At 46.9% G+C, this 14,967-nt stretch overlaps 1 protein-coding gene across 5 annotated transcripts in view; it reads right to left on the bottom strand.

Moving 5' to 3' along the window:
• LOC106595355 (phospholipid-transporting ATPase ID) overlaps positions 1–14,967 on the bottom strand; it is an 85,619-nt gene that overhangs the window by 17,923 nt on the left and 52,729 nt on the right. For all 5 annotated transcript variants that reach the window (XR_006769986.1, XR_006769985.1, XM_045718945.1 and 2 more), the window contains 13 exons: positions 13,719–13,791; positions 13,180–13,250; positions 12,882–12,961; positions 12,106–12,264; positions 11,772–11,860; positions 11,281–11,477; positions 10,682–10,802; positions 9,988–10,075; positions 7,304–7,338; positions 6,589–6,748; positions 4,839–5,027; positions 446–561; positions 37–201 (listed from right to left, as the gene is read on the bottom strand). Coding sequence is in view for 3 of the 5 variants with exons in the window: in XM_045718945.1 (XP_045574901.1) it covers positions 37–201; positions 446–561; positions 4,839–5,027; positions 6,589–6,748; positions 7,304–7,338; positions 9,988–10,075; positions 10,682–10,802; positions 11,281–11,477; positions 11,772–11,860; positions 12,106–12,264; positions 12,882–12,961; positions 13,180–13,250; positions 13,719–13,791 (1,543 nt within the window). In the remaining 2 variants the exon portion in view is untranslated. The remainder of the gene's footprint in view (positions 1–36; positions 202–445; positions 562–4,838; positions 5,028–6,588; positions 6,749–7,303; positions 7,339–9,987; positions 10,076–10,681; positions 10,803–11,280; positions 11,478–11,771; positions 11,861–12,105; positions 12,265–12,881; positions 12,962–13,179; positions 13,251–13,718; positions 13,792–14,967) is intronic.

Below are 14,967 nucleotides of genomic sequence, written 5' to 3'. Positions count from 1 at the left end.
CTGCACACACACAGACAAACACACACAGCGTGATACCATCATGTCCTGTTCTATGTGTTCATATATGTCAGCCAGTCTGTCCTCTCTACAGTCTGTAGCTCTGTCTGCTTGGCGGTGTCTCTCTGACCACTCCTCCCACTGCTCCTCTGACAGGTCTCTGTAGGCCAGGGCCAGGGTCCGCAGACCGTCCCCAGCATACTCCTAGACACACAAATGAATTGAAGAATTGATAAACAATCAATCATCTCCTGATGGCTGAAGTAGTGTGCAGGAAAACATTTAACCACCAGAGGGCAGTGGTGTTACTTGCATAAAAGAGAGCTGTGATAGGCTGAATAGGAACTCTGATTATTATTGTGTGTATATGCACGTGTGTGTGTGTCTCTGTGTCTCTGTGTGTGTCTGTTTGTGTGTGTGTGTGTGTGTGTGTGTGTCTGTAACTCACATTAAGGTGATCTGTTGTGATGTTCATCAGGTGATGGTTGGAGGGGTGGAGCCTCTCAAACAACAGAGTATCAGCTCCTTTACAGTATAGACGGATCCTCCCCTCGGGGTTACGCACTGCAGAGAGAGTCATACTTTAATATGATCTGGGTTACGCACTGCAGAGAGTCATACTTTAATATGATCTGGGTTACGCACTGCAGAGAGAGTCATACTTTAATATGATCTGGGTTACGCACTGCAGAGAGAGTCATACTTTAATATGATCTGGGTTACGCACTGCAGAGAGAGTCATACTTTAATATGATCTGGGTTACGCACTGCAGAGAGTCATACTTTAATATGATCTGGGTTACGTACTGCAGAGAGAGTCATACTTTAATATGATCTGGGTTACGCACTGCAGAGAGAGTCATACTTTAATATGATCTGGGTTACGCACATCAGAGAGAGTCATACTTTAATATGATCTGGGTTACGCACTGCAGAGAGAGTCATACTTTAATATGATCTGGGTTACGCACTGCAGACAGAGACATACTTTAATATGATCTGGGTTACGCACTACAGACAGAGACATACTTTAATATGATCTGGGTTACGCACTGCAGAGAGAGTCATACTTTAATATGATCTGGGTTACGCACTACAGACAGAGACATACTTTAATATGATCTGGGTTACGCACTGCAGACAGAGACATACTTTAATATGATCTGGATTACGCACTACAGACAGAGTCATACTTTAATATGATCTGGGTTACGCACTACAGACAGAGACATACTTTAATATGATCTGGATTACGCACTACAGACAGAGACATACTTTAATATGATCTGGGTTACGCACTGCAGACAGAGTCATACTTTAATATGATCTGGGTTACGCACTGCAGACACACTAACTAAATGTTAGTCTAAAAGAAATGTGAGATAATGTCGAGATGCTTTTTATAGTGGAGATCAAGTTTATAAATTGCCTGGCTGGGCTGATGAGACAGTGGATTGCGCAGTCAGATGAAACTGTCACGTCCTGACCATAGAAAGCTTTTATTTTCTATGGTAGAGTAGGTCAGGGTGTGACAGGGGGTTTTGTCTAGTTTTAATTTTCTATGTTGGGTGGTCCTAGTTTCTGTATTTCTATGTTTTTTTTGGGATGATCTCCAATTAGAGGCAGCTGGTCATCGTTGTCTCTAATTGGGGAACATATTTAAGACGTTGTTTTTCACACTAGGTTTTGTGGGAGATTATTTTGAGTTTGTGTCTGTAGCACCTCATCGTCACGGTTTGTTGTTTTTGTTTATTAGTTTATTGTATGTTTTGCATAGTTTCACAGTTAAATAAAGATGTGGAACGATACACACGCTGCACTTTGGTCCACTCCTTCATATGACAATCGTGACAGAATCTCCCACCACCAGAGGACCAAGCAGCGTGATAAACAGGAATGGACCTGGGAGGAAATATTGGACGGGAAAGGACCCTGGAGGCAGGAAGGGGAGTATCGCTGTCCAAAGGAGGAGATTGAAGCAGCGAGAGCAGAACGGCGATATTACGAGGCGTTATACCATCAAGGCAAGCACGAGAGGCAGCCCCCAAAAATGTTTGGGGGGGGGGGCACACGGGGAGTTTTGTGGAGTCAGGTTTGGGACCTGAGCCAACTCCTCGTGCTTACCGTGGAGAGCCGAGGGGTGAACCAGAGCCAGTCAGGGAGACGAGTGAGGAGCTCGACGCAAGATTCCGGAGAGAGGTGTTGGCATTGAGAGCGCTGCAGAGCGGGCGTGCTGAGGAGCGTGACACCAGTCTGGTGTCATATGCACCAGTTTCATGCATCTGGCCTTCAGTGCGCCTCCCCAGTCTGGTATGTCCTGTGTCTCCTCCACACACTCGCTTTAGGGAGCGTGTGACCTGTCAGGCCCCATGTTTTGCGGTGATACGCACGGTGTCTCCAGTGCGCATCCACAGCCCAGTGCGTCCTGTGCCAGCGCCCCGCACTTGCCGGGCTAAAGTGAGCATCCAGCCAGGACAGATTGTGCCAGACCTACGCTCCAGACCTCCAGTGCGCCTCCACAGCCCAGTACGCCCTGTGCCTGCTCCTCGCACTCGCCCTGAAGTGCGTGTCACCAGTCTGGGGCCACCTGTCCCGGCTCCACGCACTAGGCCTTCAGTGAGTCTCTCCAGTCCGGTGTGTCCTGTGCCTGCTCCCCACACTCGCCCTGAGGTGCGTGTTACCAGTCTGGCGCCACCTGTGCCAGCCCCACGCATCAGGCCTTCAGTGCGCCTGCCCAGTCTGGGATGTCCTGTTCCTGCTCCCCACACTCGCCCCGAGGTGCGTGTTACCAATCTGGCGCCACCTGTGCCAGCTCCACGCATCAGGCCTCCATTGCGCCTGCCCAGTCCAGAGCTTCCGGCGACAGTTCCCAGTCCAGAGCTTCCGGCGACAGTTCCCAGTCCAGAGCTTCCGGCGACAGTTCCCAGTCCGGAACCTCCTGAGACGGCCCACAGTCCGGTACCTCCTGAGAAGGCCCACAGTCCGGAACCTCCTGAGACGGCCCACAGTCCGGAACCTCCTGAGACGGCCCACAGTCCGGAGCCTCCAGCGAAGTGCCCACAGTCCGGAGCCTCCAGCGACGTGCCCACAGTCCGGAGCCTCCAGCGACGTGCCCACAGTCCGGAGCCTCCAGCGACGTGCCCACAGTCCGGAGCCTTCAGCGACGTGCCCACAGTCCGGAGCCTCCAGCGACGTGCCCACAGTCCGGAGCCTCCAGCGACGTGCCCACAGTCCGGAGCCTCCAGCGACGTGCCCACAGTCCGGAGCCTCCAGCGACGTGCCCACAGTCCGGAGCCTTCAGCGACGTGCCCACAGTCCGGAGCCTTCAGCGACGTGCCCACAGTCCGGAGCCTCCAGCGACGTGCCCACAGTCCGGAGCCTCCAGCGAAGTGCCCACAGTCCGGAGCCTCCAGCGACGTGCCCACAGTCCGGAGCCTCCAGCGACGTGCCCACAGTCCGGAGCCTTCAGCGACGTGCCCACAGTCCGGAGCCTTCAGCGACGTGCCCACAGTCCGGAGCCTCCAGCGACGTGCCCACAGTCCGGAGCCTTCAGCGACGTGCCCACAGTCCGGAGTTTCCAGCGACGTGCCCACAGTCCGGAGCATCCAGCGACGTCCCCCAGTCCGGAGCCTCCAGCGACGTCCCCAGTCCGGAGCCTCCAGCAACGGCCCACAGTCCGAGCCTCCAGCGACGTGCCTACAGTCCGGAGCCTCCAGCGACGTGCCCACAGTCCGGAGCCTCCAGCGATGTGCCTACAGTCCGGAGCTTCCAGCGACGTGCCCACAGTCCGGAGCCTCCAGCGACGTGCCCACAGTCCGGAGCTTCCAGCGACGTGCCCACAGTCCGGAGCCTCCAGCGACGTCCCCCAGTCCGGAGCCTCCAGCGGCGGTCTGCAGTCCGGAGCCTCCAGCGACGTGCCCACAGTCCGGAGCTTCCAGCGACGTGCCCACAGTCCGGAGCCTCCAGCGACGTCCCCCAGTCCGGAGCCTCCAGCGGCGGTCTGCAGTCCAGAACCTCCGGCGATGATCCACGGTCCGGTGACACAAAAGCGGAGGGATCAGCTGGCGGAGCGTGGGCTGCGCCCCGAACCGGAGCCGCCTATGCTGGTGGATAAGCAGGATGAGAGGGTTCTTCGTCCCGCACCAGAACCGCCACCAACATTAGACACCCACCCTAACCCTCCCTGTTTTTTTTTGTTGTTTAGGTTTTTGCGTTCGGAGTCCGCACCGTGGGGGGGGGGTACTGTCACGTCCTGACCATAGAAAGCTTTTATTTTCTATGGTAGAGTAGGTCAGGGCGTGACAGGGGGTTTTGTCTAGTTTTCATTTTCTATGTTGGGTGGTTTTAGTTTCTGTATTTCTATGTTGTTGTTTTTTGGGATGATCTCAAATTAGAGGCAGCTGGTCATTGTTGTCTCTAATTGGGGATCATATTTAAGTTGTTGTTTTTCCCACTAGGTTTTGTGAGAGATTATTTTGAGTTTGTGTCTGTTGCACCTCTTCGTCACGGTTTGTTGTTTTTGTTTATCAGTTTATTGTATGTTTTGCATAGTTTCACAGTTAAATAAAGATGTGGAATGATACACACGTTGCGCTTTGGTCCACTCCTTCATATGACAATCGTGACAGAAACATAGTAAATAGGCATTTTAATGTCATAGATTTATATTGTTGTACAGTATGTTTTATACAAAGATATTTTCCCGTTTATTTTTTTATTTTGCTCTTGCGTAAGTTGCTGAAGTGCACTACGTCAAGGTGTGTTTGGTGAGTGTGTGTGTGTCTACTGTATGTCAAGGTGTGTGCGTGCTTGTGTGAGTGCGTATGCATGTATATGTATACCTATAACGGACATCCTCTTGCGGATGTTGTTGAAGTCGAGGATGGCCAGCAGTGTGTATGTGACGGGTCGGCCCAGCTCTGTCACAGTGACAGTACCAGGGGTTCTAGACCGGAACACAAAACCAAAGTTCCTGGCTGCTGTCACCAACGCACCCTCATCTGGAGACTGGGCCTTATACATCAACTCTCCTAGAGGGGCAGAGTGGGGGAGTGAGAGAGAGAGAGAGAGGGAGACAGAGAATACAGTATCCATTAAACACATTCTATACATGTAGGTGAACACAAAATACAACATGCTTTTAAGATGCTTTTAAAAACCACTCCGCCATTTCATGGTTCGCCTAATTTCAGTTTATGTGACAAAACAAGCAATGCATAGTGTAGAGAATCATTGTACCATCTAAACCGCTTTGAAATATATTTCAAACAAGCAAAAATATACACTGAACAAAAATATAAACGCAACATGTAAAGTGTTGTTCCCATGTTTCATGAGCTGAAATAAAAGATCCCAGAAATGTTCCATACTCATAAAAAGCTTATTTCTCTTAAATGTTGTGCATCAATTTGTTTACATTCCTGTTAGTGAGAATTTGTCCTATGCCAAGATAATCCATCCACCTGACAGGTGTCACATATGAAGAAGCTGATTAAACAGGGTGAACGTTAGATGATTATTGCGCTGGGGAAATTAAAAGGCCACTCTAAAATGTGCAGTTTTGTCACACAACACGTCTCAGGTTTTGAGGGAGCGTGTAATTGGCATGCTGACTGCAGGAATGTCCACCAGAGCTGTTGCCAGAGAATTGTATGTTCATTTCTCTACCATAAGCAGCCTTTGACGTCGTTTTATAATTTGGAAGTATGTCCAACGGGCCACACAACTGCAGACCACCTGTAACCACGCCAACCCAGGACCTCCACATCCGGCTTCTTCACCAGCGAGATCGTCTGAGACCAGATGCCCGGACAGCTGATTTTCTGTCTGTAATAAAGCCCTTTTGTTGGGAAAAACGTATTCTGATTGGCTGGGCCTTGCTCCCCTGTGGGTGGGCCAGTCTCCCAAGTAGGTGGGCCTATGTCCTCTCAGGCCCACCCAAGGCTGCACCCCTGCCCAGTCATGTGAAATCCATAAATTAGGGATTAATGAATTTATTTCAATTGACTGATTTTCTTATATGAACTGTAACTCAGTAAAATATTTAAATTGTTGCGTTTATATTTTTGTTCAGTATAGTATTTTCAGCTGTTTAAAGCTAGTGTACAAAACCGAAAGTAAAAGACGCCAAAACAAAACTTAAGAACGGGAAGCATAAATATAGCACACATAGACTTTCTTCTTTCAATGAGCAGATTAATAACTCACATTTCTATGTGAACTTGGTTGGGTTGCCCAAAAAGTGACAGCTTTAAAAACATGGACTATAATTACAAGTTCAACTTAATAAAGCAAATTATTTCTCCTCATCTCCCATCTCTCCCTCCCTCTCTTTTCCTCTACCCCTCTCTCACCCTCCTTCTCCTTCCATCCCTCCCTCTATCCCTCTATAACCCTCTCTCTCTCTCTCTCTCTCTCTCTCATCCTCCCTCTATCTCTATCTAACCCTCATTCCCTCTATCTCGCTCTCTCTCTCTCTTACCTTACTTCTATTCCTCCCTCTATCGCTCTCTCACCCTCCCTCTCCTTCTATTCCTCCCTCTATCCCTCTCTCTCACCCTCCTTCCATCCCTCCCTACCGCTATCTCTCACCCTCCTTCTTCTCCTCACTCATGACGGTGTGACAGAGGGAAAGCAGCCGGAAGAACTCGTGGCTGTGAAGGTCTCCCAGCTTCACCGACTTCAGCAGACCGTTGTCATAGTAACAGAAGTCAGGGTCAGCCAGGGGGTTGAAGGAGGAGAAGTCTAGCCTCTGGAAAGAGAGAAGAGGAGAGAGAAGGGCAGACAGAGAAGGGCAGATAGAAAAGGGCAGACAGAGAAGGGGAGACAGAGAAGGGGAGACAGAGAAGGGCAGACAGAGAAGGGGAGACAGAGAAGGGCAGACAGAGAAGGGGAGACAGAGAAGGGCAGACAGAGAAGGGGAGACAGAGAAGGGGAGAGAGAGAAGGGCAGACAGAGAAGAGGAGAGAGAGAAGGGCAGACAGAGAAGGGGAGACAGAGAAGGGGAGACAGAGAAGGGCAGACAGAGAAGGGCAGACAGAGAAGGGCAGACAGAGAAGGGGAGACAGAGAAGGGGAGACAGAGAAGGGCAGACAGAGAAGGGGAGACAGAGAAGGGCAGACAGAGAAGGGGGGAAGAGAGGAAGGAGGACAGTTGTAGTATTCACCATTAGAAACTATGCTTTGTATTCACCTATGGTCAAAGAGCAAAGTGCACAGTGCCAGAGTGATGTCATTGCCACAGAGAGCAAGCTGAACAGTATGCTGTGTTGTTAGTCATACTGTTAGTCTTACGTTAGCCTGCTCACCTTTGGCTGTGCTCCCAACGGGTCGATCACCTCACCTGACAATAGAACACACTCACACTTAGACTCACGAGTTACCCAGCACCACAAGGACGTCTACAACATTGACTGAGGGAACAGGACAGTGCTGATTTGATCTGATTTGTGTGTGTATTGTTCTATTTGTATTTATTAAGAATCCCCATTAGTTCCTGCCAAGGCAGCAGCTACTCTTCCTGGGGTTTATTATGAATCCCCATTAGTTCCTGCCAAGGCAGCAGCTACTCTTCCTGGGGTTTATTAAGAATCCCCATTAGTTCCTGCCAAGGCAGCAGCTACTCTTCCTGGGGTTTATTATGAATCCCCATTAGGCAGCAGCTACTCTTCCTGGGGTTTATTAAGAATCCCCATTAGGCAGCAGCTACTCTTCCTGGGGTTTATTAAGAATCCCCATTAGGCAGCAGCTACTCTTCCTGGGGTTTATTAAGAATCCCCATTAGGCAGCAGCTACTCTTCCTGGGGTTTATTAAGAATCCCCATTAGGCAGCAGCTACTCTTCCTGGGGTTTATTAAGAATCCCCATTAGGCAGCAGCTACTCTTCCTGGGGTTTATTAAGAATCCCCATTAGGCAGCAGCTACTCTTCCTGGGGTTTATTAAGAATCCCCATTTGGCAGCAGCTACTCTTCCTGGGGTTTATTAAGAATCCCCATTAGGCAGCAGCTACTCTTCCTGGGGTTTATTAAGAATCCCCATTTGGCAGCAGCTACTCTTCCTGGGGTTTATTAAGAATCCCCATTAGGCAGCAACTACTCTTCCTGGGGTTTATTATGGATCCCCATTAGTTCCTGCCAAGACATCAGCTACTCTTCCTGGGGTTTATTGTGGATCCCCATTAGTGCCTGCCAAGGCAGCAGCTACTCTTCCTGGGGTTTATTATGGATCCCCATTAGTTCCTGCCAAGGCAGCAGCTACTCTTCCTGGGGTTTATTATGGATCCCCATTAGTTCCTGCCAAGGCAGCAGCTACTCTTCCTGGGGTTTATTATAGATCCCAATTAGTTCCTGCCAAGACAGCAGCTACTCTTCCTGGGGTTTATTATGGATCCCCATTAGTTCCTGCCAAGGCAGCAGCTACTCTTCCTGGGGTTTATTATGGATCCCCATTAGTTCCTGCCAAGACAGCAGCTACTCTTCCTGTGGTTTATTATGGATCCCCATTAGTGCCTGCCAAGGCAGCAGCTACTCTTCCTGGGGTTTATTATGGATCCCCATTAGTTCCTGCCAAGGCAGCAGCTACACTTCCTGGGGTTTATTATGAATCCCCATTAGTTCCTGCCAAGGCAGCAGCTACTCTTCCTGGGGTTTATTATGGATAAGTGCTGCCAAGACAGCAGCTACTCTTCCTGGGGTTTATTATGGATCCCCATTAGTGCCTGCCAAGACAGCAGCTACTCTTCCTGGGGTCCAGCAAATATTAAGGCAGTAATATACATTATAATACCATTTTTAAACATTAAAATATATTTAACAACAGATTTCACACCACATTAAGCGTGTGCCCTCAGGCCACTACTCTACTACTACACATAATCCAGGTGTACGTGTGTGTATAGAGTGTATGTGTGTATACTGTGTACATGTGTGTATAGTGTCTAAGTTGTGTGTATAGTGTGTATGTTGTGTGTATAGTGTGTATGTTGTATGTGTTTGTACCTGTGTGTGTGACTCTTCACAGTCCTTGCTGTTCCATAAGGTGTATTTGAATCAGTTTTTTTTTTTTTATCTGATAGACTGTAGTATATATGTAGTATATCCACCTTAAATCTGATAGACTGTAGTATATATGTAGTATATCCACCTTAAATCTGATAGACTGTAGTATATATGTAGTATATCCACCTTAAATCTGATAGACTGTAGTATATATGTAGTATACCCACCTTAAATCTGATAGACTGTAGTATATATGTAGTATACACACCTTAAATCTGATAGACTGTAGTATATAGTGTATTATACACACCTTAAATCTGATAGACTGTAGTATATATGTAGTATGCACACCTTAAATCTGATAGACTGTAGTATATATGTAGTATACCCACCTTAAATATGATAGACTGTAGTATATATGTAGTATACCCACCTTACATCTGATAGACTGTAGTATATATGTAGTATACCCACCTTAAATCTGATAGACTGTAGTATATATGTAGTATACACACCTTAAATCTGATAGACTGTAGTATATAGTGTATTATACACACCTTAAATCTGATAGACTGTAGTATATATGTAGTATGCACACCTTAAATCTGATAGACTGTAGTATATTGTGCATTACACCCACCTTAAATCTGATAGACTGTAGTATATATGTACTATGCACACCTTAAATCTGATAGACTGTAGTATATTGTGCATTACACCCACCTTAAATCTGATAGACTGTAGTATATATGTAGTATACCCACCTTAAATCTGATAGACTGTAGTATATATGTAGTATACACACCTTCAATCTGATAGACTGTAGTATATATGTAGTATTCCCACCTTAAATCTGATAGACTGTAGTTTATATGTAGTATACTCACCTTAAATCTGATAGACTGTAGTATATATGTAGTATACCCACCTTAAATCTGATAGACTGTAGTATATAGTGTAGTATATCGTGTAGTATATAGTGTAGTATACCCACCATAGGCATGTCCATTGATAGAGCACTTGCTGAAGCTCATGATGTTCTGAGTGAGAGTTCCTGTCTTGTCACTGAAGATGTACTCCACCTGTTTCAATGGGGGGGGTTATCAAGATACCACAGACGTACTGGACCTACATCCAGACACACCACAGGCTTTTAGGCTAACATTCTCCAACACAGAGATACAAGGATCTAGTGTAGATGAACAACAGTAGGGTGTAGATGAACAACAGTAGGGCGTAGATGAACAACAGTAGGGTGTAGATGAACAACAGTAGGGTGTAGATGAACAACAGTAGGGTGTAGATGAACAACAGTAGGGTGTAGATGAACAACAGTAGGGTGTAGATGAACAACAGTAGGGTGTAGATGAACAACAGTAGGGTGTAGATGAACAACAGTAGGGTGTAGATGAACAACAGTAGGGTGTAGATGAACAACAGTAGGGTGTAGATGAACAACAGTAGGGTGTAGATGAACAACAGTAGAGTGTAGATGAACAACAGTAGGGTGTAGATGAACAACAGTAGGGTGTAGATGAACAACAGTAAGGGTGTAGATGAACAACAGTAGGGTGTAGATGAACAACAGTAGGGTGTAGATGAACAACAGTAGAGTGTAGATGAACAACAGTAGGGTGTAGATGAACAACAGTAGGGTGTAGATGAACAACAGTAAGGGTGTTCCTCACCTGTCCCAGTTCCTCGTTGAGAGTGGTGGTCCTGGCTTCAGCTGCTGTGTTACACTGTGGACAGAACATCTTCCTGTCCCAGTTTATAAAGTAACTATGACCCAGCCTAATCACCTCCACACTGGAGAGACAGAGGGAGGGAGGGAGGGAGGGAGGGAGGGAGGGAGGGAGGGAGGGAGGGAGGGAGGGAGGGAGGGAGGGAGGGAAAAGAGAGAGAGAAAAAAATAATGATAATTCAACAGGGAGCCCTCTTTAACTTGTTTGGGATTGTAGATAGATTGCAGCCCACACAACACATACAAAAACACACAACAGACTAACACACAAACACACTAACACATAAAGAAACCAACAAACAACATCCCTTAGTAAGTCAGTTATCAGTATGGGTGGGTCAGGACCACACACTAACATCAGTCGTGGATTGAAATACTAACTTGTTCCAGAATCCACAGAAAGTAAAGTACTGATGAAGCAGCCTGCCTGTCACTGTCACTCATCTCTCTTGACTAAAAGGGTCATAGAGGTTTTATTACCTGACATAGAGATGTTATTACCTGACATAGAGGGCTTATAACCTGACATAAAGTATTCCTTACCTGACGTAGAGTGAGATGGGCACCACGGTGTTGAGAATGATGACGTAGGACCAGAAGGAGAGGAAAGCAGAGAACAGGAAGTTGTCTACAGGCAGGTCCCAGGCCAGGTAACTCTGGAACAGAGAACCCACCTCTCTCTCCCACACAGCGTTCCCCACAGCCAGGATCACACCCATACACACCATGAAGCCAAAGATCTGGGACGGGGAGAGAGAGGAGGGAGAAAGGGGAGAGAGAGGGGGGAGAGAGGCGTGAGAAGGGCCAAAAGGGGGGAAGAGAGGGGAGAAAGAGGGGGGAGAGAGAGGGGGAGAGGGTAAAGATTAGGCTTACTTCTAAATGTATGTACCTTATTTTTATTTCAAAATGTCAAGCTAAACTAGAAAAGTAGAGTTTCTGGAGAAACCAGAAGGCCATTTATAGTCTTGTTTTATATTACAAGTAGATGTTAAACAAGTATGGCCAAACAGAAGGGGAGGTGTGGGGTCTCCTACCCAGAGCACCAGCGTGTTCATGAGGCGGTCGATGCTTGTGCGTTTGAACTTGGTGCGACCACTATTCTGCATCAGTTTGGTGTCTGGGCCTGGTTAGAGAGATATACAAAGAGGAATTGGTTAGACAAACACACACACATGCACGAGCACACACACACACAAAGAGACAGACAGACATGTACGCACACAGATAGAGACACACACACACACACACACACACACACACACACACACACACACACACACACACACACACACACACACACACACACACACACACACACACACACACACACACACACACACACACAAAAACACATACAGAAAGACCAACCTGCAAAGATGACCAGTCCGTAGCAGGTCTCTGTGTTGCGGAGAACACAGCCTCGTAGTAACATGTTGTGGTTGCTCAGGGGGTATTTACAATCTCTCCAGCACAGAAGACCACAGAACCTGTCCAGCTTGTTGTTGGGAGGCTCACAGACCACCTCACCTGTACCGGCAACACACACACACGTTTATCACACACTTTACAATAACCTCACCTAGTCAGCTAAGATACAGTACAGTGTTCTCTCCATCATCATCTTCCCATCCCACCTCAGTAACAGACAGCGTTTAGAAACCACGTCAGCAGCACAACACACTGTTTACTACATCAGCCTCTGCTTCACAAAAACAATGACTACATATTCAACATCACCACAGAGGGCAGAGTTCAGCTGTGTTTCAGTGTTTCAGCCACATTCCATTTTAGGACTATTGAATTAAACTGACTTACTATGGGCGCTGTGCTAACAAACACGCAGACACACACACTCACACACACACGCACGCACACACACACACACACAGACTGACTTGCTTGCAGTAATGCTTTCTGCTGAGCAGGTGAGGAGAGATGCGTGGGTGAACCATGCTGACGAGGAAAACCAGTGTGTGTCTGTGGGGAATGGAGAGACTGGGGGTGTTAAGCGCTGACAACGGAGGGTGTGTGTGTGTGTGTGTGTGATGCTGGGCAGTGTGGGTGCTAAGTGCTTGGTTGCAGAGTGGACCTGCTGACCTCTGATGTGTGAAAGACACAGAGACCAATAGAAAGAGACTTCCTACCATCAAAAGAGGCCAGGTTGTTGGGGTCTCCCAGCTCTGCAGTCACAGACAGAGACTGACGTACCTTCATATTGGTCTCCCTGCACAAACACACACACACACACACACACACACACACACACACACACACACACACACACACACACACACACACACACACACACACACACACACACACACACACACACACACAGCACACACACACACACACACACACACTGTATATGAACTCACAAACCATGAGGATCACTGTGTTGTGCTTTATTGGACTGTGCTGTGTGTTATGGTGTATTCTTACCCGTCTAGCTCTGCGGTTTCGATGTAACAGAGGCTATGAGGTTCACTACTGGACAGTAAGAGAAGGTCAGCCTGAAGAGAAACATCAGCTAGCATTAGCATCCGCTAACACACTGTAGCATTTCTGATAATACCACTTTGTCCCTTCTAGCATGGCCATCTAACAAGGCAAACACATTCCAGAAACTCTGGCTAACACGCTACTGGTACAGTACATTGAAAGTTAACCTTAGTGTAGAGATTGTTTGGCTGAAATATGAGAGTGCTGTGTGTTACATCGCCTTTATGGAAGCCTTTAAAACCACCATGAATGAATCTCAATACCGGTAAGTGCTTGTATATATATGAAACCATTACACTGCACCATAAAAACTGTGTTATGACAGAGTACACTACAACAGTTGTAAATGAATCATGACCAGTGTGTGTGTGTGTGTGTGTGTGTGTGTGTGTGTGTGTGTGTGTGTGTGTGTGTGTGTGTGTGTGTGTGTGTGTGTGTGTGTGATACATTATGTTGATGATTGAATGACACACACTTACTGCCACAAACTGGTTATTCTCCAGTTTAATGATATCACCAACTCTTACATTCATCCACTTCTCCTTCTGAAGACTGAGAGAGAGAGAGAGAGAGAGAGAGAGAGAGAGAGAGAGAGAGAGAGAGAGAGAGAGAGAGAGAAAGAATAACTAAATTATAAATATAAACAGCTTACAATGTGTGAAGAGAACAGCATGAGAATTGGTCAGTAGCAGAAGTGACTGATGACTGTCTGTATTTCTGAGTGTAGACTGGACTAGATTACTGTCTGTATTTCTGAGTGTAGACTGGACTAGATTACTGTCTGTATTTCTGAGTGTAGACTGGACTAGAGGACTGTCTGTATTTCTGAGTGTAGACTGGACTAGAGGACTGTCTGTATTTCTGAGTGTAGACTGGACTAGAGGACTGTCTGTATTGCTGAGTGTAGACTGGACTAGATGACTGTCTGTATTTCTGAGTGTAGACTGGACTAGATTACTGTCTGTATTTCTGAGTGTAGACTGGACTAGATTACTGTCTGTATTTCTGAGTGTAGACTGGACTAGAGGACTGTCTGTATTTCTGACTGTAGACTGGACTAGAGGACTGTCTGTATTTCTGAGTGTAGACTGGACTAGAGGACTGTCTGTATTGCTGAGTGTAGACTGGACTAGATGACTGTCTGTATATCTGAGTGTACACTGGACTAGAGGACTGTCTGTATTGCTGAGTGTAGACTGGACTAGAGGACTGTCTGTATTGCTGAGTGTAGACTGGACTAGAGGACTGTTTGTATTTCTGAGTGTAGACTAGACTAGATAACTGTCTGTATTTCTGAGTGTAGACTGGACTAGAAAACTGTCTGTATTTCTGAGTGTAGATTGGACTAGAAAACTGTCTGTATTTCTGAGTGTAGACTGGACTAGAAAACTGTCTGTATTTCTGAGTGTAGATTGGACTAGAAAACTGTCTGTATTGCTGAGTGTAGACTGGACTAGATAACTGTCTGTATTGCTGAGTGTAGACTGGACTAGAGGACTGTCTGTATTTCTGAGTGTAGACTGGACTAGATGACTGTCTATATTTCTGAGTGTAGACTGGACTAGAAAACTGTCTGTATTGCTGAGTGTAGACTGGAGTAGATAACCTTCTGTATTGCTGAGTGTAGACTGGACTAGATGACTGTCTGTATTTCTGAGTGTAGACTAGACTAGAGGACTGTCTGCATTGCTGAGTGTAGACTGGACTAGAGGACTGTCTGTATTGCTG

This window comes from Salmo salar, chromosome ssa05, assembly GCF_905237065.1.
Source record: "Salmo salar chromosome ssa05, Ssal_v3.1, whole genome shotgun sequence".
Classification (NCBI taxonomy): Eukaryota; Metazoa; Chordata; class Actinopteri; order Salmoniformes; family Salmonidae; genus Salmo; species Salmo salar.
This window is presented reverse-complemented; position numbering and strand designations above follow the sequence as displayed.